Raw genomic sequence first — 27,099 nt, 5'->3', positions numbered from 1 at the left:
TGTAATTCAGAGGATCCTGTGACATTCGGAGGAAAAGTGGCCATACGGGAAAACATATTACATCTGGAACACTTTGTTTATCACAGCATAGCGATTTCCCAAAACATGGTTCATTTTTCCCATAAAGAAAACCAGCTCAGACCCAGAGTTCCTAATATGGGTGTGACGCCCCCTACAGAGTGATGCACAACCTCCACAAGGTCTACAAGTAGTCAGACGTGAGCTGTTAACTTTAGGAAAGATATCTGCCATTCATGGATTTAATGCATGATCCATTTGTCCTTCTTTGTGCAATACTTGTTGGTTGTAGGTCCATGTGTGCACACCTGGCGGTCTGATTTCAAATAACTACATTTTCTTTTAATAGTTAAAAAATGCTGCTGTTAGAGCTGTTAGAGATTTGTGGCTGTTTGGAGAGTCTTTTAAAGTGTCTGGTTAAAAGATGTGCAGAGAAAAGCTAAAATTTTGTCCAGTATTTTAAAAAAGAGATCAACAACTTAAGAAATCTGTCCATTACAGATAACAGTGTGTTAATGAAAGTCAGAATCAGATCCATCTTGCAGCTCCTTGATCTTGTTCGTACTTTGCCAGATGTGCATAACGTTACTGTTGTAAGGCCTGTAGTGAGATATTTAATAGTTGAAACGGTAAGTTATACCTTAATAGTGGGTTTAGTTAAGACATATTAGACGAATATTAGATAGAAGTAAATGGAAAACTCTGTTTGGGTTCAAGATGCAGTGGGCCTTATACACCAAAGCTGCTTACGGTTAAATCTGATCAGAATATGACGGCATATTTCACAGACGGTTTGGTTGTTCATCAATTTCATGTTTGGCGCAAGCTCACGTCTAGCTGGAATCATGGTCTGACCGATATACTGGTTGGAATATAGTATTGGCTGATTTTCATGAGCCGTGGTTTTAAATGGATCGGCAAAAATACATTATCAGCATTATGCAAAAAAAAAGTGAAAAACTTTTTTTTACTTTAAAAATATACATTTTCATAAAAATGTATTCAAAGAAAATCGAAACATTTCTATTGGCTTGTTTGGCATGTAATTTCGACACTGTATAAAACGGCATGTGGCATTTTCGTCTGATGTTTAAAAAAATTGAAGTTTTGTTTCATTGACAGTGATGATAGATATATACAGTATATATAGCAGTTATTAGTAATGCGTATACTAATATAAAAATATAAATATACAATGACAGTTTTGAAAATTACTTGATTTGTGGTTAAATAATAAAAATCATTGTCACCAATAGCAAAGAGAAAACCAGAACCCGGAAGATAACGCCAGAATCTCCATCACCTTCTTCCGGCTCTTTCGAGTGATGAGACTGGTCAAGCTGCTATCTCGCGGAGAAGGAATCCGGACGTTGTTGTGGACCTTCATCAAATCCTTCCAAGTGAGCAGTGGCAGAGCGTATCATGCTGAGGAACAAGCCATGAAATTCAACCTTATAAAAGAAAAAAGAATGATCGCCCTCGCTGACCAGTCTGTCTGTCTCTCCACAGGCTCTTCCATATGTAGCACTGCTCATTGTGATGCTCTTCTTCATCTACGCTGTTATCGGAATGCAGGTGGGTAAGACTTCACTCAATATCCGCTGTCTTCTGCTCGGTTCCTGTTCAGCACCTGTATGTCATCATCAATCTGCGCTTGTCTAGTATTGTGAAGTGATTAGTGATTGATCAGTATGGGTTTTTATTACCAATAGCCTGTGATGATGTTTGAACTGACCCTCCAGAAAGTTGACAGAAAATATATTTTTATACTATATGTAACTTTTTCAACTTTTATTTTCCCTTTAAAGTAGCATTTTTAAGTATTTGACATACAAAATATAGTGTAGGGTTATGAAACTACATTTCGGAGACTCAAAAAGAAGCCTGCCTAACTTTATGTGTAAAGTGCTTTCCTTTTTAGCCCTTGGCCCACCCCAAAATTGGGCCCCATGAGACAAAAGTTTGGGAACCCTTGGCTTAAGACAACCAATAACTGATACATTGAAGTGATATTGTCTTATTAAACAATTAAAAACACCACAAACAATTTTAGAATAAACATAATATTTTGCAGGTTTTCTTTCTTTTTTATCCTCTCAGAAACAGAAAAAAAGGCATCCAGACAAGATTCAGTTATGTTGCAATTTGCCACATAGTGTTTCTCTACTGTAGACTGAGTAAGAAATGTAGAGATTATGTAATTGGCACAAAATTGAGCACTGTAGTGCCCCCCAGAGGTCAATTCAAACCAAATTTAGTGTCTGTCCTCAGAGTGTCTTTATGTATGTATATACCAATTTTTGTCACAATCAGACATTCCATGATTAAGCTTTAGGCGATTGACTCCTAAAAATTAAGTTTACACTGATTGATGTGTTGCAGTGCAGACATACTGTGTTAAAAACACAATATCTAGCATTTTATTATAATTATGTAGTTTCACACTATGTGGATTGTTTCAATTTCGAAATTATCCAATGAAAATCCAATGAAAATCCATGGATGTTGCACATTTTTAAAAAGACTTATATTCACAGAGTTAGTAGTCCCATATATCTCCTATAATCTGAATTCAGTATGATGTCCACATGTTTTTTGGAAACATGGTTTGCCCCACAATGGCCAATTTTTGTAGTACGTTGCATAATATATAGTTCAATTTGTTCGCCAATCTTAATTCTGTCAAATGCTTGCTGAAATCAAAGAGAACTGACTGATATTGGTCATATTTTCCAATTATTGAACCATCTTTAAACCATCCCTGCAACCTAGCCAGCTCCATTTTTGTATTTAGCAGTAACCCGTATGGTAGAAATAGAGTAAAAGGATAAAAATTGGCCAAAAAAAAGGAAAACATTTATTTTGGCCATAAATATCTCCAGTTCTACATCTATCAGCTGAATATCAGTAGTGATATCAGCCAACTTTTTCTTAATAGCTCCTCTTCCTCCTCACTCTACAGGTGTTTGGTAAGATAGCACTGAGGGACAACAGCCAGATCAACCGAAACAACAACTTTCAGACCTTCCCACAAGCTGTGCTACTGCTCTTCAGGTCAGATCTCCTTTCCTTCTTCTCTCTTTCTTACTGTAACACTGTAATAGTAACCTGGCAGATTTATCGATGCCACATTTTTAAATCTGTCTGGATAATTCACTGAGGACCTTTTGAATGTTCTTAGGTTGAATGTCCATTAGCAGGGAATCAATTGTTTTATGCCAGCAGTAGAGAACACTCCATCTCCAACATCTGAAACCACACATACAGCAAAACCTACAGTTTGAGGCACAAATTCTAATTGAGAGCCGTGGCGACACAAAGAATGAACTGATTTGAAGGCGCAGTATACAATACACCCTCCCTTCAGTTCTCCTTCAGAAGCTCCACCTCACAAATTCAGGGATGCACATTGCCAAGGCAAAGAAAGTTGGGCAAGCAAACTTTTTTTTTTCATCGTTGTGGCCATAAAACTGTTCACAAGTGTTGTACAGACAAATACAATTACATAACGTTAGAGCGAACAGCAACACAGCAAGTAAGGTAACTAACATTAGCTAGGCTGTGGGTTAGCAAACTGTTGCCACAATGGCTGCTGCGAAGCTAAACAGTTGCTATCACAAACATGAGCAAACGGGACAAAACAGTACTGACCTATCAGTTTTGTGAAGCAGCAAAAATAAGATAATGTTGCCCATCCATCAAGCAGAAACAGGGCAGCCTCCTCATCCCTTTTCATGCCTTTCAACTCTCCATGAAGCTGAAATCAGCTTCCTTTTTGCCAGCTTCTTGTACAGATTTTCCCGTTCCACCCTAAATGGTGCAGTAGTTACATTCCAGCGCATCAGCTTGTTGTTCAAATTTTCCTCAAACAGCACCTGTGGGATTTAAGGTGGAACAGGAAAACGTGAATCGTAAGCCAATTCAGCCTCATCAGCGCTCTGAGTTCTCCTCACCTAATCTAAGGGCTTCTTTCTCAATCTGCGTTCTTCAGATTTTCTCCTCTTTGGCTGTTTCCCGGCCGTCTATCCTTCTTGATGATGCATGGAGTTTAGCACGTAGACCTTCCCCTTTCCCCTGTCCTGTACACAAGCATGAGCTCCCCCTGTTGCTGATTGGCTGGAATAGTGTTGTGTCGTTTGGCCCAAGACACTTTGTTTGGTTCCCATTAACAGAGCTAGGGCTGTATACCAACACCGGCTTTTTTCCAGTGCGCACAGAACAGAGGGCTAGAGGACCATGAGTAGACATTTGCTGAATTTGACATAAAGTGTATTGGGTTGAAATCGTATACTGCACCTTTAATTAGAGGATTTGTGACGACTCAGTGACTTTATGATGTCTTTTTCTAAGGTCAAAAATGCTCTGTAACTGGTCAGAAATATCCCTGAAAACGAAATCCAATGGCAAAGATTAAATAAACCAATTTCTTTCCATGTGCAGGTGTGCAACAGGTGAGGCATGGCAGGAGATCATGCTGGCCTGCTCCCCTAACCGGCCATGTGAGAAGGGCTCTGAAGAGGGTCCTACCAGTGAAGACTGTGGCAGCCACTTTGCCATTATCTACTTTGTCAGTTTCTACATGCTCTGTGCCTTTCTGGTGAGCAGCTTCTTATGATTCAGACTATTCAGTAGTAAAGCTCTCAAAATAAAAACAATATTTACATAGAATAGAAACTTTGATTGTCGTTATACTTGCATACAACAAAATGTAGAGTATTTATTGAATCCAGTATAATGAAAACATCCATTTGACCAATTAAAGCTACCGGCTGCGGCTCCTACTGTGTTCCAGCTTACTTAGTAAATAACATTATCACAAGCGCCGGAGGGAAGGACATTCCACTGCTGACCATAAACAAACAAAACTATGATTATTTTGGCTTTAATTAGAATTTTAAATTGTATGGGAATATTTACAAATGTACAGCTTTTTAGCTGCTCAGACATTCTGAATAACACTAATGTAGTGAAATGTTCTCGTATGAGGTAAGAGAATGATCTGCTTCAGATAGCAGACTTTTTTTTGTTCTGAGTGTGGACGCTTTATAAGCTAGAAGTCTAGTAGTATCTATAAAGTGGTGAAGTGCTGCTTCAGTTAAAATTACTGCAGGTACAGACCTTTTCTTTCATGGTACTTGATAATTTATGCCCCCTTGTGGATTCAGAAAATATAACATTGATTTAGAAATCTGGTGTTTGCTGCAGTTATATATCCTGCTTATTTTATTTGCAAAAAATGTCAATAATGTTTTAAATAATGTATTTAAAGCTGCACAATGTAAGATTTGGGGATTTGGAGACCTCTCTGGTGGAAATGAGTAACTGCAGGCAATGTGCAGAAGAACATTTTTCACATTTTGCCAATACAATGAAATATAACTTCATCTAAATGGCAGCTTAAATGACAGTTCCCAGGAAATCTCTCACTATCTGACTACTAAAAATCTTACAGTAATTTATGAAGCTAGAATATCATCCACTGCACCATCCGTATGGTATATTTTCAGTCTTCATTGCATTAACACAGCTTCCCATCTCCCTTCCAACAGATTATCAACCTGTTTGTGGCTGTCATCATGGACAACTTTGACTATCTGACACGTGATTGGTCGATCCTGGGGCCGCATCATCTGGATGAGTTCAAGAGGATATGGGCAGAGTATGACCCTGAGGCCAAGTCAGTCGTTTTCTGTTCTCTCGTAACTCATCCAGTTTTTAACTCCTTTTAAAATGCTTCTTATACTGTGTACCTACCTGTTTACAGTATTTAACCACTGGAACCTAGACATGCATCTAAGGCCTGGTTCAACAGACTGCAAAAAATAATATCTTAGCAAGAGAAAACTTCTTATATGTAGTCTAATATTTCTCATTATGATATTGTTGTAAGAATAAAATTAAAATAAATTTAAATGACACATTTAATATTAAAAAAATATTAATTAAATGTTTAAAGAATTCCATTGATTTTTTAAATTCAGTGTGTGAGGTGTAAACAGAGTGATTCGGAGTGGTTTGGTGTGAAATGGTTCAGATGTCTTTACAGTGATGGTGATAGGAACCAGGGGTTGCCATGACTACAACACAAATATAGACATTTTATTTACTATCCAAAACCACCAGTGAACCTACACGAGTCTTCTGAGATTTATATGGAATGTAGATGATGGTGAAATAGTAATAAATCTGAAAAAATAAGTTTATTTGGGGACTATTTTGCCTTAGAACATCCTTCATGTATCCCTCCACCATGAGTGGATTAACATAAACTAATTAAAATACACTTTAGGCCAACATTTTATCACAAAACTACCTTAAAATCTCTCCGACATAAGGCCAAAAAAATAAGTTTTCTATAGGGACTATTTTACCTCAAAACGCCCTGCATGTATCCCACCACCATGGCTAATAAATGCACATTTTAGGCCAAAATCTTAAAACTATTATATTAAAGCCATTTCATATAATAACATATAATATCCAAGAGCTTTTAGAAGCATTAAACTTTTCAGACGTCTGGTTCCCATCACCAACACTGTGAGCAGTCCAGAAATAAATATTATCCTTATTTCATTATTTCTCTATTCCATAATTTCACTAAATATGTAATAGTGTAGACCTACTTGTGTTTCAGTATTTTCTAATAGTATGTTATTCTGCTTGTTGATTTAAAGAACAGTATATTGAGACTCAACTTGTTTGGCAGGCTGATATTTTCATATTTCACTTCTTCGATATGTGGGTCCTGCCTCATCATGTGATACATGCAGAGCATCTCGAAAGCCTATTGGTGATCTCAACGAAAGTTTATTGATGGTGTCAGTGCAATGTTGATGTTTTCTGGTTCTCATTAGTGCAATTTGCACTTTGTTAATTTTCTTTTTTTACTTGATTTCATTCATTTATGGCCAATTTCATATGGGCTCACATTAAAGACCATGAAAAACACCAGAGTTTTGTCTTTTCCGGTTTGATAAAAGTTGTATGTGTTGATCACAGGGGAAGGATTAAGCATCTGGATGTGGTGACATTACTGAGGAGGATTCAGCCGCCTCTGGGCTTTGGCAAACTCTGTCCCCACAGAGTGGCCTGCAAGGTAAATATCAAGTCCACCTGCCTTTATATACGAACCAAATACATATTCATAAAGCTAAAAACTCGTAACATCAACTTACGGTGCATGCGTGACTTGACCTTCCCAGCGCCTGGTGTCCATGAACATGCCTCTGAACAGCGACGGCACAGTGATGTTCAACGCTACTCTGTTTGCCCTGGTGCGCACAGCCCTACGCATTAAAACTGAAGGTATAAAATGCACTAATCACACTGTATTATACACACACACACACACACACACACACACACACACACACTCTCAGAGCATTAACTTTCCATGTGTCTGTCTGTGTGGGTGTGCACTGGTTTGTGCTGTTAGGTAACCTGGAGCAGGCAAATGAAGAACTGAGGGCCATAGTGAAGAAAATCTGGAAGAGAACTAGTATGAAGTTGCTGGACCAGGTTGTGCCCCCAGCTGGAGGTCAGTAATAGTATTTGGCCAATATTTCATGGAGTTGTAGTATTTGATTTACTAGTAAACACTCAAAGTTTTAAAACATACTGTTCACTCCCCAGTCAGTCCATATAAGCAAAAATAGACCATTTTTTCACGAAAGCAAGAGCATTTGCATATATGCATCATTCATTGGTTCAAAATCAGTGTGAAAAAAAAAACATATTTGGGACTTTTAACTGATCCTGGACTTTATACCTTAATTATGTTTATTTTATTACAAAAAATGATAGAACATTTGATTTTCTTACTACCAAAACAATCATAACACTTCATAACAAACTACATATAATCATATCACCAAACTTTACCAAATGTTTTAGTGCATTCTTTAAAAAAGGTTCTTTCATAAAGACAGTGGTTCAGTCATTGGCATGCTAAATGGTTATTTGCATAGTGAAATACTTTTACAGATTGATGGAGAAAATGTTGTGCAAGCTTCTATATAGCACCTATTTTTACAACGTCAAGCTTGTAACAATAGAAGAATCCTTTTACCCGGTTTTCTCCCCAATTTAGTCGTCTCCAATTCCACCCGCTAGTTAGGACTCCCCCAATCACACGATGCTATCAACGCTAGGAGGGTGAAGGCTAACACAGGCTTCCTCCAAGACCTGTGAAGCCAACCACCGCTTCTTTTCGAACTGCCGCTCACGCAACGTCACTGGACAGCCGAACGCGCTCGGAGAAAAGCGCCAACCGCCAGATCTGTTACGTCAGCTAACAGACGCCTGCGCTGACTAGCATCGCGCTGAGTGATGGGGGGAGAAGGAGGGGCCATCCTACCCACCCAGAGAGAGCGAGGCCAATTGTGCTCTCTCGGACTCCCGGCTACGGACGGCTGTAGCATCACCAGGGATCGAACTCGCGATCTCCTGATGAGGGCCAACGCTTAGACGGTTGCGCCACTCAGAAGAATCCTTTTTATATGTGGATGTACACCGATCAGGCATAACATCATGACCACCTCCTTGTCCATTTTGTCAGCTCCACTTACTATATAGGTGCACTTTGTAGTTCTACAGTTACAGACTGTAGTCCATCTGTTTCTCTGATACTTTGTTAGCCCCCTTTACCCTGTTCTTCAGTGGTCAGGACCCCCATGGACCCTCACAGAGCAGGTAGTATTTAGGTGGTGGATCATTCTCAGCACTGCAGTAACACTGATGTGGTGGTGGTGTGTTAGTGTGTGTTGTGCTGGTCTGAGTGGATCAGACACAGCAGTGCTGCTGGAGTTTTTAAACACTGTGTCCACTCACTGTCCACTCTATTAGACACTCCTACCTTGTCAGTCCACCTTGTAGATGTAAAGTCAGAGACGATAGCTCATCTCTTGCTGCACAGTTTGTGTTGGTCATCCTCTAGTCCTTCATCAGTGGTCACAGGACGCTGCCCACAGGACGCTGTTGGCTGGATATTTTTGGGTGGTGGACTATTCTCAGTCCAGCAGTGACACTGAGGTGTTTAAAAACTCCAGCAGCACTGCTGTGTCTGATCCACTCGCACCAGCGCAACACACACTAACACACCACCACCACGTCAGTGTTACTGCAGTGCTGAGAATGATCCACCACCTAAATACTACCTGCTCTGTGAGGGTCCATGGGGGTCCTGACCACTGAAGAACAGGGTAAAAGGGGGCTAACAAAGTCTACAGAGTGTAGAAACAAGGAGGTGGTCATAATGTTATGTCTGATCAGTGTATATGTTATTTATGAAAGCGTTCAAAGTTTCAACTTGGGAATGAAGTAATGAAGCTCTTCATGTACCTTTCACTTAACCTCCTTTTGTCTCTTCCCAGAGAGAAATATCTTTCTTAAGATTGTCTCAGCAGATCTCAATACTGTATTAATGAAGGATCACTGACTCTCTGAGAAAAGAGAGATTAACATCAGCATTTCACTGTGAGAAGATCTAGTGCTGAATGAGAAAAGCATGAATTCTCCTTCTACACTGACAGACTGCTGAGAGAGTTCTGCGATATGAAATAGAGCTGTATAAGAAAACAAAGAGATCTTACACTTTTCTTTTGGAAATACTATTCAGCTCAGACTGGAGTGAGATGAGTCAGACACTAGAGAGTTAATCCAGAGGCCTGTGTAGTGAGAAAATCTGAGGGTTATTTCTCAAGAGCCACATTTCAGGAACAGGAGAAAATGGCTTGAGCCTCACACTGGTTTCAAACAGGACCACATCCAGGATAAGTTCCTTGAGATAAAGAGGAGATGCCATTTACAATATTTCCTTCCTCTGGGTTTGATTATAAATCAAATTATAAAAATAAAAAGTTTTAACTTTATCTGATCGCGGTTTCGCTTATTCGACTGTGTTCGTGCTGGTGTCTGTCTCTAGATGACGAGGTGACAGTGGGGAAGTTCTATGCCACGTTCCTCATCCAGGAATACTTCAGGAAGTTCAAGAAGCGGAAGGAGCAGGGCCTGGTGGCTAAAGTGCCCCCAAAGTCAGCTCTCTCTCTGCAGGTGGGTCTAACACGATACACATGCTGCTGTCTCTTTATGCACGTGCACAGTATCAACAGCCTTTAATTAATCTGAATGTGATCTCGTTTTTAGGCTGGCCTGCGTACGCTGCATGACATGGGTCCAGAGATCAGGAGGGCCATATCCGGTGACCTGACCGTGGAGGAGGAGCTGGAGAAGGCCATGAAGGAGACGGTGTGTGCCGCATCTGAGGATGATATCTTCAGGGTAAAGGTCTGATAGTTTTTTCTCTTTTCCTCTCCCTCGCTCAGCTCAGACCATCGCTTCTGCCGCTGGAGCTTCCTGACCTATGGGTGACCACCGCATCTGCACATCACAGTCAGACCAAGCTTCTTGTATCAGATAATTTCTTTTGTGTTTTTCAGCACGTTAAGCCCTGTTGGAGCTGGATTAGCTTTATCTGGGGAGGTGCTTTAAATTTGAGTGACTACCGATGAGATCAATGATTTTAATCCAGCATGAATCTGCTAAGTAATAATTCTAAGCAAATTACAGTAACACTTTCTATGAATGTCACGTTTGTAAGCATCTATAAACACATTTATAACATGTTATAATGCCTTCATACGGCATTATAAACATGATTATAAACATTTATAAAAATGAATTACACTGGATTACACTTTATAGCCATGTTTATTATACATTATGAATTGTTAATATAATGCATTATAAGTAGTGTTAATAACATGTTATAATGTCAGTGCCAAAGAAGTCAGTCCCAGCTTGGAGAGTGTAAAGTAAAGACAAATGCCAAGCTAACGGTGGTGAACATTACCTTTCCCACATTGGGTAAAACACTGATGCAGCTCTAGTTTAAACTCTGTCATTTGAAGCCTGTAATGTGCTTTACTGTGAATGTTTTAGTGTTTCAGTAAATCCTTCAGTAAATACTTCAACTTGAAGCCTCACTCTGAACACTGGAGGAGGCTTTAGTACAGCACGCTTCACTTTACTTAGAGCGGACAAATACGACTTATGAGCTCTTATAATTTGTTATGAACAGTACTTATAATGTATTATGTTAACAATTCATAATGCATAATAAGCATGGCTATAACATGCAATGCATTTTTAGAAATATTTATAGTCATGTTTATAATGCCTTATGAACGCATTATAACATGTTATGAATGTGTTTATAGATGCTTACAAAGGTGACATTCATAGAAAGTGTTACCCAAATTACTTTGTAGAGTTGGCTGAACTCGGAGCTCCCTCAGTAATAGTAATCGTGTTCAAATCAACATCACAGAGCTGTAATAATAAAACTGGGTGATAGGAAACGCTGCCTCCATTTTTTTCTTATTTTTGCTTTTTTTGGCATCCTGAAGATGAGGCTAACAGCTAAAATGGAGCTTGATTTGATCCAATTCCTTAATCCTCGAGTTTAGAACAAGACTAAAGAAATCCACAACATTTTTGCTGATGGCGGAAGCAAAAAGAAATATCTTCTCAAATATATTTGCAAAGCATTTTCTGTTTTGTTGGGCTGAATTTGGAAAGTTTTACTTTCACAGCACTTCAACCAGTCATGAAAACCAGCTTAAATGAAAAGACATTTGTGACAAAATTTGGTTTATATTCCCTCCCATATGCTATGATTATGCACCATCATTGATTGCCCCACACTGAAATGAGATCCAAAGTCTCCTCCCTCGTCCAGTGTCACACTTTGGGGTTTTTTGACGCCATTTTTGCCATTTAGTCATACAGTGTGTCGTTATGGTTCAGAAATGTGGTGCCTGTCGCATAATGCTGACTTAAACATCTGCACAATGGCTGTTTGAGGTAGTTTGGGGAAATTGCACAGATTCTTTAATCCATATGAATCAGCCAGACAAATCACACAAATTACATTACCAAACCTCCTCTGGGAAAACTAATCCAGCTCCAACAGGGCTTTACACAGCATTACAGTAACTGACACATATGAGTCAGTGCTCTGTGCCTGAGTTTGGTTATTTCCCTGCTCCAAAACACCTGCTACGCCTGGTTATTCACTAATTTATATCCTCTGAGTTAAATGGCCACAAAATCTGGCATTCAGTGTTATTTTTGTGTTGTGCAGTACTCCATAGAGCAGAACTGAATTCCTTGGACAGAATTAATATTATTATATCATTATATCATTGGAAATCCCTGTGGGGTCAACCAGTCTTGACTGCTTGCCTGTCCACTGAGCTGTAAGCTATTAAATACAACCAAGTTAGCACTAGTATAACTCAGCTTTTTCTTTATCAGAGTCACAATTTAATTGAAGAATGCCTGCGGAGTGCAGTATACTTGGATTTGGAAATCATGAATTGGCTAGTGTACTAGATAACGCTTTCGCCCAACCCACAGACAGAGTTTGTGAGCAAGATGGCTACCTTTCTTATTCTTCTGAATAAGTGCATTTTGCAATTCCCAAAAATATGGTGAAAAAATATATATTTAGGAGTGTTTGGCCAGAAATACAACACAAAATGTGAACACCAAACAAGTTTGTTTACTCTTTGAACCAGAGAAAAGGGAGTCGGACTGAGGTACAGTATCCAGAGTTAGCTAAGATACCTTAGAACAGGTGTGTTAAACTGGGTTCTGCGGGGTTACAGCTCTGCATGACCTGCTAATGAGCTGATCAGCTGAATCAGGTGAGTTTAATGCAGCAGAACGCCTCATTAGCCTGCAGAGCTGCCACCCTCCAGGACTGGAGTCTGACACATGTACTTTAGAACCTTGATAACTTTAGCTTTTATCTCGTTCTCCTTCTCATCTGACAAGTTGTTTTAATCAGTGCTGCTTACTGTAATGATGATTTGAAGAAAAATGATGACAGCTATATGGTTGCGATGAGATATTCACAGTAACTTCTAAATTCCTTCTGCATTTGCCAGCTAGCAAAAACATCACAGAAACGGCAACTTTACAGGAGAAGGCAAAAACATTCTTTACATTTAATGTAAGTTAATGTAAAGAGATTTTATTCCAAGGAATTTTGGAGCATTTATATTGGTCCATACATTCAATCATGAAATTTTCATTCAATTTAAAGAATATCTGCTGTGTTCAAATGATGTAGAAAAATCACAATCGCAAAAAATGGAGTTACCTATTTTGTTTTTGTTTTTGGACAGCGATGATATGTAGTGACAGTTAAATCTTTCAGTTCCTTTAAGATCATCTTAACTATTAGAGGTCAAAGTGATACTCTCTTTAGTCTTACTGTGATCTTTACTGTGCCTTTATAATGGTTTTGCCATTTGAAATCTAGCAGTTGTTCCTTTATTACAAGCATTAATGAACAAGAAAGTTGAGCTGATGTGGTATGCGCTATAACTTTGGCGCATCCAGCATATCTGGTAAATATAGTTTAAATAAGAACAAAACAAATGCATAATGTGATGCTTTCATATTATTTGCCTCGACATCTTTCAGTCTAATGCAGTATATTTCATTTACGTGAATGCATGTCTGCGCTTTGCTCTCATTCATGCTGGCAAGCAAGAGTGACTGAATGTGTGTATTCATATTTTTTATTTAGTGCAGTAATTACCAAGTCATATGTGACTCCAGTGTTTCATTTTTAATAAAAAGGGGAACTGAATGTGGCTGTGCAGAGGACAGCTTGTGAAGCAGTTGTGTTGGGTGATTTATGTGTATATTGGCGTGTAGTGATCAAGTCTGTCTCTTTGCAGCGATCAGGCGGCCTCTTCGGAAACCACGTGAACTATTACCATCAGAGTGATGGCCGCGCCTCCTTCCCGCAGTCCTTCACCACTCAGCGACCGCTGCACATCAGCAAGTCAGGCAGCCCTGGAGAGGGAGAGTCGCCATCGCATGAGAAACTGGTGGACTCCACCTTCACCCCAAGCAGCTACTCTTCCTCAGGTTCCAATGCCAACATCAACAACGCCAACAACACCGCCATCGGACACTGCTACCCCAGCCCCTCCATCAGCACTGTGGACGGCCACACCAGACCACTGCTTGCACCTGTACTACTGCCTCACTCCTCATGGTGCTTCCCTAACAAGAGGTATGGAAAGGAGGTGCAGAAACATAACAAGCTTGCACGACTCCATGGTGGAGTCACCACGTCACCATGTGTAAGCCAGAAAACAGGCCCTGATTTTGAATGATAACCTTTCTATGTGAAATTTTGAAACAATAAAGAAAAGTATTTGAACCTCAGTTAATTTAAAGTCTTTAAAATTCTGTAGGGAAGATATGGACTGCTATTTTCAGCCCCTTTTCCACCATGACGCATGGCATTTCCTCCGCATGGTTAAATAACCATGCTGGAGGCCACAGAACTGTTAGGTGGGATAACTTAATGACATAGCTCTTCGCTGAGTGGTTCTACATATACGTTGGTATTGTGCCACCACATCCTGTGTTATTAACCCGAAAACAATCAGGTAAGTTCAGTTTGCCAAATAAATGTAAGCAGTTTGTGATTTTCAGTCCATCTTAACAACTAAATGTTTAACTACGGAAGAGGAGCTTGTTAGCGTTAGTGTAGCATGCTAACAGATGTTCTCACCACAGAACACATTTGATTCTGGCTAAAACTCATGTTCAGATGAAGATGACTCCAAGTGAGTGGAGCTGGGGTCAAAGAAAATTGAAATCTAACCTTTTCTGTGGAGTTTTGAGCTGTAGCCTGCTGGGCTACGCTAATGCTAGCTTAATTATCAGGCTAAATGTGCGTCACACCACAGTACAGGATTGGTTCCAACTCAAATAACATATATTTAGAGTATATAGCCAGAATCATTCAAGTGGTGTGTGTGTGTAGCTGTCAGTCTGTTAGGCATCACTGAGCCACTGTCCTGCATAGTTTTCCTTTGGTATTTTCTAGACCTGATTTGGCAGCAGGTGAAATAAGAAACTGTAACTGGTTTCACGAGTCTGCACCAGCATGGAACGGCACAATACGGCCATGGGAACCTTTTGGCTCTACAGTGGACAAGAGGCCATAGTTTACTAGGGGCTGCTTAATTGTAGCAGCCTGTTAAACTCACCCTGCCATGTGGAGGCTGTGCTTTATCCTGGCTAGCTTTTGCTTTGAGCTGTGTATATGCTTCTAAACGCTGCTCTATATCTATATATATATATATATATATATATATATATATAGACACCGTAAAGGCGATTAAAATCAAATTTCTGTGAATTCTGTGACAAGTCAGTAATTGAAAAAGTGGTGTCTTTTATTGTAAATCTCAAGATATACAATAATGAAGGTCAGTTTTGTTTGATAAGTTTGAAAAGAAAAGATATCAGAGGATGTCAAAACTTTTGTCTTTTGTCCAATACAAAGTAAAAGTCTTGTCTGTCAGGATCTCTCACAAAGCGTTGCATTGGGTCATCCCAGATAGCACGCATATATCGGTCCACTGACTTGATAAGGTCGGCACCTCACTGACTGTTTGCCACTGCTGGTCCACCCTCAGACCACCCAGATTACTGTTCTGCATACAATCTCTAACTAGTTTTTAATCTCCTCAAACATTTTAAATGCCCATAGTCTTTTATTTTGGAAAATAATCTAAGATAAATATTACAAACAAACTGAGAGAAAAAAATAATGACTTTATAGTGATTCACAAAGTATAACTAAAGAAAGGAAGGAAGGAAAAATCAGTAAATTGGACTGAGTGGAAAATGAGGGATTATAAGTGGAATTTTGTCTAGCAACTGGTGGGCCATCCAGAGAATGCTGAGCCAAATGCCAGTGGACCGCCAGGTTTGCCATCAGCGGGCCAACAGTGGCCCACTATCCTCTTGCTTTTAGGGATGCAACAAGATCAGATCAGTTTTGCTTTAAGGGAGTTTAATTGATGCAATTAATAATTTTTGGGCACCACTGACTTATTTTATCTCTTTTTGTCTGTTCAGCTCGGACTCAAGTGACAGCTGCCTCCCCATAATCCGTCGGGAGGAGGTGTCCAGAGATGAAACATATGACGAGATGTTCACAGAGAGAGAGTGCCATCGTGATCAGAACATGCTGTCCACTGAAATGTAAAATATACAAAAATTTCCTCTTTTTTACGTTATTTTACTGATTTTCTCTTTTGTGTTTGAGGGGTTCTCTGTTTTGGAGTGTTTGTGTCTTTTGTGTATTCTGAATACATGTGTGGAGGAGGGGAGAAAGGGGCACAACCTCACACATTAATACCTCTAAAAGTATTTGAGCAAGATTAATCAATTTTTTATGCCATCAACCTACACGTCTCAGCTACAAATGAAAATCTAAACTCTGTTTTTGGCACCTGCTGTTTAGGTTTAACCCTCTGTGGTCTGAGGTCGTTCTCTCTGGATTTGTTAATCTCTTCCTAAACTCTCCTTTAAAGGCTCTTCATATATCATGATCCTCATATGTTTCATATCTAAATGCTCCGTTATCTTCATCACTACTTTCCAAAACCGCTGCAGCAGCTTCAGCAGCTGTAAACTCTCTGCACGCCGTTTCACATGAGTCTCCGATGTGGACTGAATGAAGAATGAAGGGTTTCCAGCATGATGGTCAGTCCTTAGTGATTTCCCGAGTGTCCATTGGTCAGTTTCACACAGAATGTAAAAGGATACACGAGTCCACCAGTTCCACACGGTGAGAGGCAGATGACATGTATTTCAGCCCCTCTTCATAGGCTGAAACTCGAGGCTCGGCTTGGACTCTCACCTCAGAGACTCAGCTCAGACAGTCACCTCAGAGACTTAAGTCTCAACTTAGACTCTCACCTCAGAGACTTAAGACTCGACTCAGACTCTCACCTTGGAGACTCAGTTCAGACTCTCACCTCAGAGACTCGAGACTCGACTCGGACTCTCACCTCAGAGGCTTAAGACCCGACTCGGACTCTCACCTCAGAGACTCGAGACTCAACTCGGACTCTCACCTCAGAGACTCAAGACTCGACTCGGACTCTCACCTCAGTTACCCGAGACTCAACTCAGACTCTCACCTCAGAGACTGAGCTCAGACAGTCGCCTCAGAGACTCGAGACTCGACTCGGACGCTCACCTCAGAGACTCAAAACTCGACTTGGACTCTCACCTCAGAAACTCGACTCAGAGACTCCAGAGTCAGCTCTGACTCGAACGTCAGAGAATCGAGACTCAACTCGGACTTAAATCTAAGAGACTCAAGAGTCGACTCGGACTATCACCTCAGAGACTCCACTCGGACTCTCACCTCCGTTTCACACAGAATGTAGACAGACACACCAATCCACCAGTTCCACGCGGTGAGAGGCAGATGACGTGTATCTCAGCCCCTCTTCATAGGCTCATAACTCCGGATGTGAGTCTCGTATGATCTCGAGATAAGATGGAATGGAAAGGGCGACTCTACAGATTCAGGAAGTGTTTGAACTGGATTTCTGTGCTGGATCATCACAAAGACACACAAACAGAGATAGAACATCCAATTTGTCATGCGGGTGATTTTGTGGACCCCAGAGGGTTAACAGGTATTCTGGGATTGATACCTGATGTAATAGTTCTAATGGTCTTTTTTCAGCAGGGGTAACAGACTGAGGGGCAAATTGACACCAAAAATCTGATAAATTAATGCAAAACTCAATTAATACAATACACAACTATGAGAGTAAATTACAGCGTAAACACATAATAATATATTCATAGTAAATTTAATTTGTGTCAGAAATTTATTTTTGATCTTGAAGTAGAACAGCAATAATACATTTAAAAATATATTTTATTTACATAACAATGTACAATGTTTTTGATAAATCTGTGCACAGAAAAATAGGATGTGGAGGAGACAGAGTTCTCTCATTGTTTACATTGTAGTTGTAGGAGGCTTAGTTGTAACACTGCAATAAAACTAACCCCCCCATGTGGAGGCTGTACTTTAGCCTGGCTAGCTCTCACTGTGAGCTGTTTATCTGCTTCTAAATGCTGCTTTATTACAGATTAAAATAAGATAGGATTGAATTCTGTGACTCACTAATCAAAATGCTTTCATGGTGTAAAAACAGTCTTCAGGGTGAATCTGGAGAATTATCTGTCCGACTGCTGTCAAAATTCAGATGACGTTGCTGTGGGAATAGGAGAACATGACTAAAAGCACATTCAGCTTGAACCTGTTCCACTAAATATCACTGCTACATTTTAACCCCACATTAGTTTGTGCCCCCATCTCCCCTACCAAACCTCAAAATCCAGTACAAAAACGTGAATAAATGAATGTGTGTGCGTGACAGGTTGGCGTTACAGGATGAAGAGTGTAAGCAGCTAGCTGAGATGGAGGAAGGAGATGTGGGTGAGGACAGAAGACCGTGGCAGTCTCCCCGACGAGCCTTTCTTTGTCCTACTGCACTGGGTAAGAATGATTAATTCTCACGCAAAGAAATGCAGAACACAAAAGAAATGCATCCATTTTATTGTGACAGTCGGTTTACCTTCAATAATTAGCATCCTTTCTCATGACAAACACAGGCAGACGATCTTCCTTTCATCTAGAATGTCTACGGAGACAAACCAGAGCTGATTCTTCTCAGAAGACAGCAGTACCCCTGCACCTAGTCCACCACCAGGTGGGAAAAATAGCAAAATGGATATTTATTTACTCATAAAAACTGATTTATGGAGATGACCTTAAGCTACAAGCATCTGGGGCCAGTTGCATTAACAGGGCGTGAAAAGCATTTGCTAGTCAGTCAAGCTAAAGAATATTTACTGCATATTTGCAAATAAGCTTTGTAGTCAATGGAGACCTTAAACATTGCTTGCCTGAGGGTTTGGATAGTAATTCACTTCAAACTGTGAAATAAAAGAATAAAGGCAATTAATATAAAACTAAATCATGGTTTTGTTGTAACAACTCAACATTCATATTGCAGATGATTGTAGTCTAAATGGCCTAATGTTGCTTTAGCATGTTTCTGTCTTGAAGTTAAGCTGTTCTGCTGATCAAGGCCCACATATCATGCGCTACTAATTAGGGTTGGCAGGGTTAGATTTTTTAAAGTCAACAGTTATATGATGGAAGTCGAGTAGACGCCGAATAATTGCTGATGATGCAACGAATAAAACCACAGGAGAAGCGAATGCTTTGCAACAAGCAACTACAAAAATCTGTAACGAAGCCAAACTCCACGTTAGTAGAGTGTGACGTGCCCTTTCCAACAATCCCTGGATCTCAGTGCTGGCCTCCAGGGAACTGAACATATGCACTGCAAAATATGACATCTTAGCAAGTGAAAAAAAATGTAATGTAGTCAAAATATCCCATATGCAACAGTTATACAACAGTTAGTTCTGGCCATGCAAGCTGATTGGTTGAGAAGCGTTCTAACTGTGCTGTTATTTCACCATAACATCACGTTTTTTTCACAAACACTGTATCACTCCGCTGAGACACCGTTGCTAAGCAACGACTTTGACAGCTGTAGGAGACGCTCAATACATTTGAACGTTTTTACTTCCTACTTTGCCACAAACAGAAAATGGACACTTTTAAGATCACATTTGACCGACAGCCGATTTGGTCAGACTCTGAAGATGAGACGACACTAAATTCCCAAACTGTCATCACCACTGAGCAGCTTTTCAGTCGGCAGCTGTGACAGAAGAACAGCTGAACAACCTGGAATCAGCCAGAAATGAACCCAACACCATTCGCCAAACTAAATGGGCTGTAAGATGCTTTACAGACTGGCTGGAACAAAACAACATTAATACTGATCTGGCAAAAACTGACTAAACTGAGCTAAACTTGATATTGCGGCAGTTTTATGGCTCAGTCCGTATTTCAAAAGGTGAGTCTTACAGCAGACTGTGCAGCGAGTGGGCGGAGCTCGTTACTCTGACGTAGCAACAAGCTGCTCGTTAAGGAACTATAATTTGGTGAAGGAGCTGCGAACATTAAAACATATTAAACGCCGCGTTCACGGCCCAGTTTATTAATTTCTTACTTTATTTATTTAACTGTTGTATAAAAGCAGTAGAACACTCGAGGTCATGTGTTATCATGAATAACATCACGGCTGTGATGATCTACGGCGACCAAATCACAGCCGTGATGTTATTTCACAGATAGTGGCCTTCTATAAATACCCTCTGTAAAATACAGAAAACATGAAAACATTTCTTCTGATTCTAAATAAATACTTATGATTTCTTGTATAACTGTGTTTTACCACCTGTCTGTAAAGCACTTTGAGCTGCCACTGGCACAAAAAGTGCTATATAAATAAAAATTATTATAATTATTATTATTGTTTTAGTGAAGGGATGCACTGGCCAACCAGATTAGTCATTTAGGTAACAAGGTAGTTATTTTACTGTAACCAAATTGTGAGCTCTCCAGTTTTCCCTAATTCCACCCCCTGAGTCAACTTTAAACAAGATGATATGACTAAAAAGCAAATGTCTTATAATAGGTATAATCCTAATGCCTTATAAGGTTATCTGCTCCAATCCCTGTTAATGGAACTGGTCAAGCAGTAACTTCTGTGTTATTTTTCTCACTCATTATTTCCCCTCACGCATGCACACAGGCACTGGCAGTAGCAGGGCTGAGCCCCTTGCTGAGAAGGAGTCATTCTCCAACTCTGTTCACTCGTCTGTGTTCCACGCCTCCTGCCAGTCCCTGCACCCAAGGGCCAGGTGGGCTGTGCGATCAGCCTGTACCCTCACTGAGGCTGGAAGGAACTGGTTCCTGCGAGAAGCTCAACAGCAGTCTACCGTCAGTCAACTGTGGCACATGCCGCAGCGACAGCAATGGAAACGACACCAGGGGCTCTCGGAGAGCGCTGCGTCCCGTCTCTCTAACAGTGCCGTCTGTAACATGCAAAGAGACGGGCTTACTCTCGCACGGCAGCGCTGGCAGTCTTGTGGAAGCGGTGAGGAAAAGACACTCTCTCAGTGCCTCACTTTCTGTTTTTGGTTCATCTAATCAGTTTATCTCCAAAACACCAGCATCTGATGCAGTGAGTATTAGGCTATTTCAGGTCCATTCTTTATATTATTGCTAATTGTTAATCATTATTGTTATTATTATTACAGGCTCAAACTCAGTGGTACATGTTTTAACGTCTTAAAATCCCAGGCTAATTACAAACTAAGGCTTTTTATTCAGTAACTACATGGACGTCAGTGCAAACTGGCTGAGATATTCTCATGTAATAGAATTGTGCAGTAAAACTTTGGACCCACTGGTGGGTTCAAATGAGTTCAAATAGAAAAACAGGCTCAGACCCAGATCCAAATTCCAAAAAAGCAAATAAAAACAGAAAGCAATACATATATATATAAAAAGGATTTGCAAATTCTTTTTATATATATATATTTTATATTTTTGTATTTGTTTCAACTAATTAACATTATTGTTTTTGTATATACATGCTTATTCTAAATTTGATGCCTGCGATACATCCTAAAAAAGTTGGGACATGAGCATGTTTACCACTGTGTGACATCACATTTCCTTTTAACACTTCAGCTTTTCAGCAGTCTGGAGTCTCAGTTGTTGTATATTATTCTTCATTATGTGCCACACGCTTTGAATTTGAGACAGCTCTGGACTACAGGCAAGCCAGTCTAGCACCTACACTCTCTTACTAAAACCACACTGTTCTTACACAAGCAGAATGTGGTCTGGTATTGTCTTGCTGAAACAAGCAGTCATGTTCCTGAAAAAGACGTCATCTAGAAGGCAGCATCTGTTCCCCTCAACATTAATAGTGCTTTCACAGATGTGCAGGTTTCCCATACCATGACAGACGCTGACTTTTGAACTTTACATGGGTAACAATCTGGATCGTTAGACCACAGCACTCGTTTCAACTGAGCATCAGTCCATATCAGTTGAGTTTTAGCCCAGAGAAGTTGGCGGCGTTTCTACTACTGGCTTCTGTTTTGCATTTCAGACTCTTAACTTTCATTTACAGATCAGCCATGAACTGTGTTTACTGACAAGCGTTCTCCAAAGTACTCCCAAGCCCATGTGGCCATTTTCATTACAGAAGCATGTTGGCTTTCAGTGCAGTGCCATCTGAGGGGTGCAGTGTCACAGGCATTAAATATTAGTTTTTGGCCCTTGCACAGTGATTTTTCTGGATTCCTTGAAGCTTTTGATGATATTCTGCACCGTAGAGGCTGAAATACCAAAAATCCTTGCACATGTTTGTTGAGCATTGTTGTTCTTTAACTGTTAATGCATTTTTTTTGGCAAAATTGGGAGCCTCCATTCTATCTCATAAAGAACTAGGTAATTCCTGGATGCTTCTTTTATATCCAAGCATGATTACATCACCTTTAAGATGCTTTTTTGGAACATGTCACAATATTTCTAGTCTTTAATCAAAGTGTCACAGGCATCAATTTCAGAGTGAGAGTAAATTTACAAGACAAAATGAAGGTAAAATGTGAAATATCTGGTCTTTATACTCTTTTCATATAAATCAAGGTCAAAGTGGATTTACAAATCACTGCTTTCTTTTATTATTTGCATTTACCTACTGTCCCAGCTTTGCTGGATTTGGGCTTGTAGTATGGTGGTGAAGAAGTTGCCACATTCCGCAGACAGCAAGCACATTTTTAATCAAATGAACACGTAATACCGATGTTGATACTCAAACCGTATGAGTGACGACTGCCGCAAACTGGTGAGTGCTGCAATAACATGTTCTTTCAGCAGAATAGTAAAAAGACGTAACTCTCTCTCTCTTTCTCTCCCTGCTCAGGTGTTGATATCTGAGGGGCTGGGTTGCTATGCACAGGATCCCTCCTTCATTGCAGTGGCCAAGCAGGAGCTTGCTGATGCATGCGAGATGACAATGGAGGAGATGGAGAACGCGGCAGATAATATACTTAATGCCAACGGACCTCCCAGCCCTAACGGCAACCTTCTGCCCTATATGCACTGCAGGGATGCTGGGACCCAGGAACCACTGCGGAGCAACAGCCAGGGGCTGTCCAGAGCTGGGGAAACGGAGGAGCTGCTAAGAAGTGGCCTGGAGGACAACGAGAATGGGGCAGGGGGGCTGCGGGCAGCTGGGGGGAGTCAAAGGAACAGCGGGCTGATGGAGGACGAGGACATGGAGTGTGTGACCAGCTTGTAGGGACGACATCAGCACCGAGGACTTCCTCCGTCTCGCCCCACTCTCGTCCCCCGATTGGTCCCCCGGCTCTGTGTGGGGACACTGGCGGCCTCTAGTCAGAACGGTCTCTTTCAAACCTGTATTTATTGTAGGAGTATAATGCAATTTGACTTAGCCGAAACTGATTTTGTTTTGTTTTTCTTTTCTTTTTCTTTTTTTTTTTTTAAAGGTGTGAATGGCTGTGAGCAAATGTGATGCGCGTGTGCGTGCGAGTGAGTCCGTGGGCGTACGAATGCGAGAGTGACAGGGAGAGAAAGTATCTAAAGTGCCTCACAGTTCTTAGAACTTTGACTGAGAGATTGAAGTAAAGATGCAAAGACAAAAAAAGACTTCGACACAGAAAACAAAACAAAACAGACAAAAAAAAAAAAGTAGAACTCTACTTCGTCACACGTCATTTCTCGTCGCTTCATCGTTAAGGCGTCATCAGCAGCGAAAGGCCGCCTGTGAGGGCTCAGTGGGGACCACGCTGGTCTGTCTCCAGCCGAGAAGACGTCGCGGAGCGGAAGCGGCTTCCTGCTCCTCTTCTTGCTCGCGTTCTCCGACGTGCAGAGCAGTTCGCTGGCAGGCTCTAGTCAGTATCCTCCAACAGGCCGCGGTGTGGTTGGAAAGGGGGTGTTTGTGGGAGCGCTGGGAGGAGGAGCGTACAACAGAGAGACTTTAAAGTGCAGGAGCTAATGCTCTCCTCTCTTCTTCCTCTGTTTAACTGACCACCAGGAGGAGGCCTGCATCCCAGCCCGCCATATACCTCGACTTGTCCATCGTTTCACTTTACTACTTTGCTCCTTTTAATGATTTGGCATTGCTTTCTGATTTCTTTTGTGACTCGTTTTCATTTTGTAGGCCAGTTTGGTGTGTTTCTGAGAGCAGGAGGAGTTAATCCGCAGCTCTACTGCTGTCTCTCTTGCTCAGTGGCTGTGAAAGGTTCAGGCCATAACAGTCGTGTCCACGCATGCTGTATTTGGTAACGTTCAGTATTTTCAGCATTAAAGATCAATTTTTTTTCTCCTAGGCCAGCCTTTGAATTTTTGTAATGTAATTTATCCTGATTTTAAAAAAGAGAGGGTACCTGCCTGTACTCTCAGCCACTCTAGCGCCCCCTGTTTTTTTTTTCTTAAGGGGATTAAGATGTTTAATAATCCTGCCTGAGGCTAACGCATAGCATCGTGGAGCGTCTCCGCCGGGATGCACCTCTGACAATTGTATTTATTTATTTATTTCTCCCAGAGAGGATGTGTGCTCAGTTGGGGATGCTCTCTGTCGTTGCGTTCAGGTAAATCTTAAGGTAGCAGAAGTGTGCCGACGGCGCGACGGCCCGCTTAGTCAAAGGGTATCGAAGGCAGACATGCTTCCAAGGCTTGTTCTTTATTGCTGCTCTTGTGCTGGTTGACTTTGACTGACGGTCTGAAGAGTAAAACTACTGAAGTAGCCGGATGGCTCAAACTGCCAAAATGCTTTTATTTGACTTTTCACAGTCGAACTGTTATCACAGTTAATATAGACCACTTCAAGATCCTCTCCCGAAACCAGGGAGAATACTGCTAAACTAATCATGACATTAAAGGTGCACTTTGGGGAGAGATAGGAGAGAGGAAAAAAAAAAAAACGTTTATTTATTCAGGGACATCTGGGTAGCCTATCATTTAAGACACTCTTTCTAATGTAGTTTACACAGGGCTAAATATATCATCATTAAAGTCACTATTAGATTACATTATTATTATTATTATTATTATTGTTATTATTATTATTGTTATTATTATTATTATTATGATTATTATTGTTGTTGTTGCTGTTGTCGGAAATATTTTTGCTTGGTTTAGCAGTGTATGCATGCATTCATACAATCACACAGACACATACTCAGAGAGGAAGATTTAGCGAACTATTATGCAAATAAGGTGTTCTAGGTTATATTATTACGTGACCATAATGTGCGGTAAGGAGTGTGGGCTGTTCTCCCATCATGTATAGTGCCAGAATGACACACGCGCTTATGAAGAATTTTCAATTTGATGACGTATGAACTGATATAGCATACTTAGTTGATTCTTTATTAATCCATACAAAACGAAGGGGGTAAAGAAATGTCACTGCTTTGCACACTGGGTATCGGTAACTTATAGCTTTTGATAAGTGAGTAAGTGTTTTGTTTTTTTTTGTTTTTTTCCTATTTTTCTTCCCAGATTGAAACTTAGCTGAGATGTTTGTTGCAATACTGCGTGTGTGCTTCATTCCAGGCTTCTCAAACGGATTCTCAATCGAACATTTAGGCTGTGTTGGAAGTAGCCTACTATGTACTGCTCACGCACTGACTGTGCACAAAAGTTTTGAGTAGAAGGCAGAATGTGGCCAACAGGAATTGCCCCAGTACGTCAGGGAAACCTGGATTACGTACCGGATTAATATTCTAGCAAGTGGGCAGAGAGGTGGTCATTTCAGGAGGACGTAACCAGTGACGTTACCACCTGGTTTGCCCCGAACAGTGGGGCAGGTCTTGAGATGGGTCTGATTGGCTCGGCCCTTTTTATTATAATATTTGAAGTCAATATTAACGGGCAATCTGTGTGTCAGATCGAGGGGCCAAACAAGTTAGTGATATTATCTATAATTTAATTTTCAATAAAACCTCAGTCTTAGTCATCTTTTCAATAGACTAATTACCAAAAGTTGTATTATGTTTGTTATTCAAACAACAGAATAAGGGCCTGTCCCATTTCTTATTTTTACCTCTACCCCTTGTTTTTGCATGTCACCTCGCCCCTTGGAACTGAGTTACAGGGTAGTGGTCTAAATCTACCTTGCCAGTCTTCAGTGACAGCAGAGGAGGGTAAAGTTCAGCTCCTCACTGCTGGGCTTTAGTTACATTTAGGGAATCATATGCCTTCAAAGAGGGGGGCAATTATTTATTATCGCCCACCCCTAATTCTTCAGTGATATGAAGCTGAAGTCAGATATTCACCAGCTTGTTGTTCGAATTTTCCTGTTCCACCTTAAATGGAGCAGCTGTTATATTCTGGCGCTTCAGGCAGAACGGACCAGAAATTTAGCTAGCTACTGAGACATCAGCAGACTATTAGCGATTTTTTATACTTGTTATGAATAAAAGAACCATAATACATTGAAACAACATTCAACTAAGATAATACAGTGATTATCGTAATTTTTAATGGGGAAAATTCTCACATTTGTGGGTTTCTTTGGTCTCTTTTTCTCCATCTTGCTGGTTTTTCTTTTTTTCTCATATCTCTCAGTTTGGAGTCTCTGAAAACCTCCGTTTGGAGGGTCAAGTAGCCCCAACACTTCACCCCACCCCTCTATCTCAACAAGAATCAGGACACCCTACCCCTAGACGTGAACACACAAAGCAGAGGGCTAAGTGGTAGGGGTGAGGGCTGAGATAGGATTGGGCCTAAGTCAGGTGTTGGTAAGTAGCTCCAAGATTAACAAATTCAACAAACAAAGGCAGGTAAAAGTAAAAAATCAGACATGGAAAATCAGAGGCGCACTAAGAAACACGGCTAAGAAATACATGACAGCCTGCCAAGAACAAAAGCAGAGACAAACTAGAAAAACAAGCAACAGGCGTTGGGAATAATAAGCGGGCGGAGCTGAAATGCTCCGAGAAGGAAATGTTCCAGGAGAGGGGTCGTGATGCGTCTCAGGTTAGGAGTATTGTCAGCAAAGTCAGTAAAAAAAGAGATCCTAGACCAGCACTCCTGCTCAGAGAAGCTGCTGTCCAATGAAAAACAAGTATCTTCAAAATATTAACTTTACAGGAGAGGGCAAAAACACTCTCACCTTTCAATGTAAGTCAGTGTAAAGAGATTTTGTTCCAAGTGATTTTAGAGCATTTCTATTGGTCCATTCATCATGAAATTACATTTAC

General features: G+C 40.6%; 1 protein-coding gene across 1 annotated transcript in view; it reads left to right on the top strand.

The window, feature by feature from the left end:
* cacna1c (calcium channel, voltage-dependent, L type, alpha 1C subunit) overlaps nt 1-26,067 on the top strand; it is a 335,868-nt gene extending 309,801 nt beyond the window's left edge. The window contains exons 33-48 of the mRNA XM_036577755.1: nt 1,275-1,418; nt 1,528-1,593; nt 2,981-3,072; nt 4,459-4,615; nt 5,568-5,695; nt 7,018-7,114; nt 7,221-7,323; nt 7,454-7,555; nt 9,941-10,068; nt 10,162-10,296; nt 13,770-14,110; nt 15,976-16,101; nt 18,309-18,427; nt 18,544-18,641; nt 20,607-20,951; nt 22,794-26,067. Of these exons, the coding sequence (XP_036433648.1) occupies nt 1,275-1,418; nt 1,528-1,593; nt 2,981-3,072; nt 4,459-4,615; nt 5,568-5,695; nt 7,018-7,114; nt 7,221-7,323; nt 7,454-7,555; nt 9,941-10,068; nt 10,162-10,296; nt 13,770-14,110; nt 15,976-16,101; nt 18,309-18,427; nt 18,544-18,641; nt 20,607-20,951; nt 22,794-23,171 (2,559 nt within the window). The 3' untranslated portion in view covers nt 23,172-26,067. The remainder of the gene's footprint in view (nt 1-1,274; nt 1,419-1,527; nt 1,594-2,980; nt 3,073-4,458; nt 4,616-5,567; nt 5,696-7,017; nt 7,115-7,220; nt 7,324-7,453; nt 7,556-9,940; nt 10,069-10,161; nt 10,297-13,769; nt 14,111-15,975; nt 16,102-18,308; nt 18,428-18,543; nt 18,642-20,606; nt 20,952-22,793) is intronic.
* The last annotated feature ends 1,032 nt before the right edge of the window (nt 26,068-27,099 follow it).

The sequence above is a fragment of the Colossoma macropomum genome, unplaced genomic scaffold (genome assembly GCF_904425465.1).
Source record: "Colossoma macropomum unplaced genomic scaffold, Colossoma_macropomum, whole genome shotgun sequence".
Classification (NCBI taxonomy): domain Eukaryota; kingdom Metazoa; phylum Chordata; class Actinopteri; order Characiformes; family Serrasalmidae; genus Colossoma; species Colossoma macropomum.
Note: the sequence above shows the minus strand (reverse complement) of the source record. Positions and strands in the feature narration are given on the sequence as shown.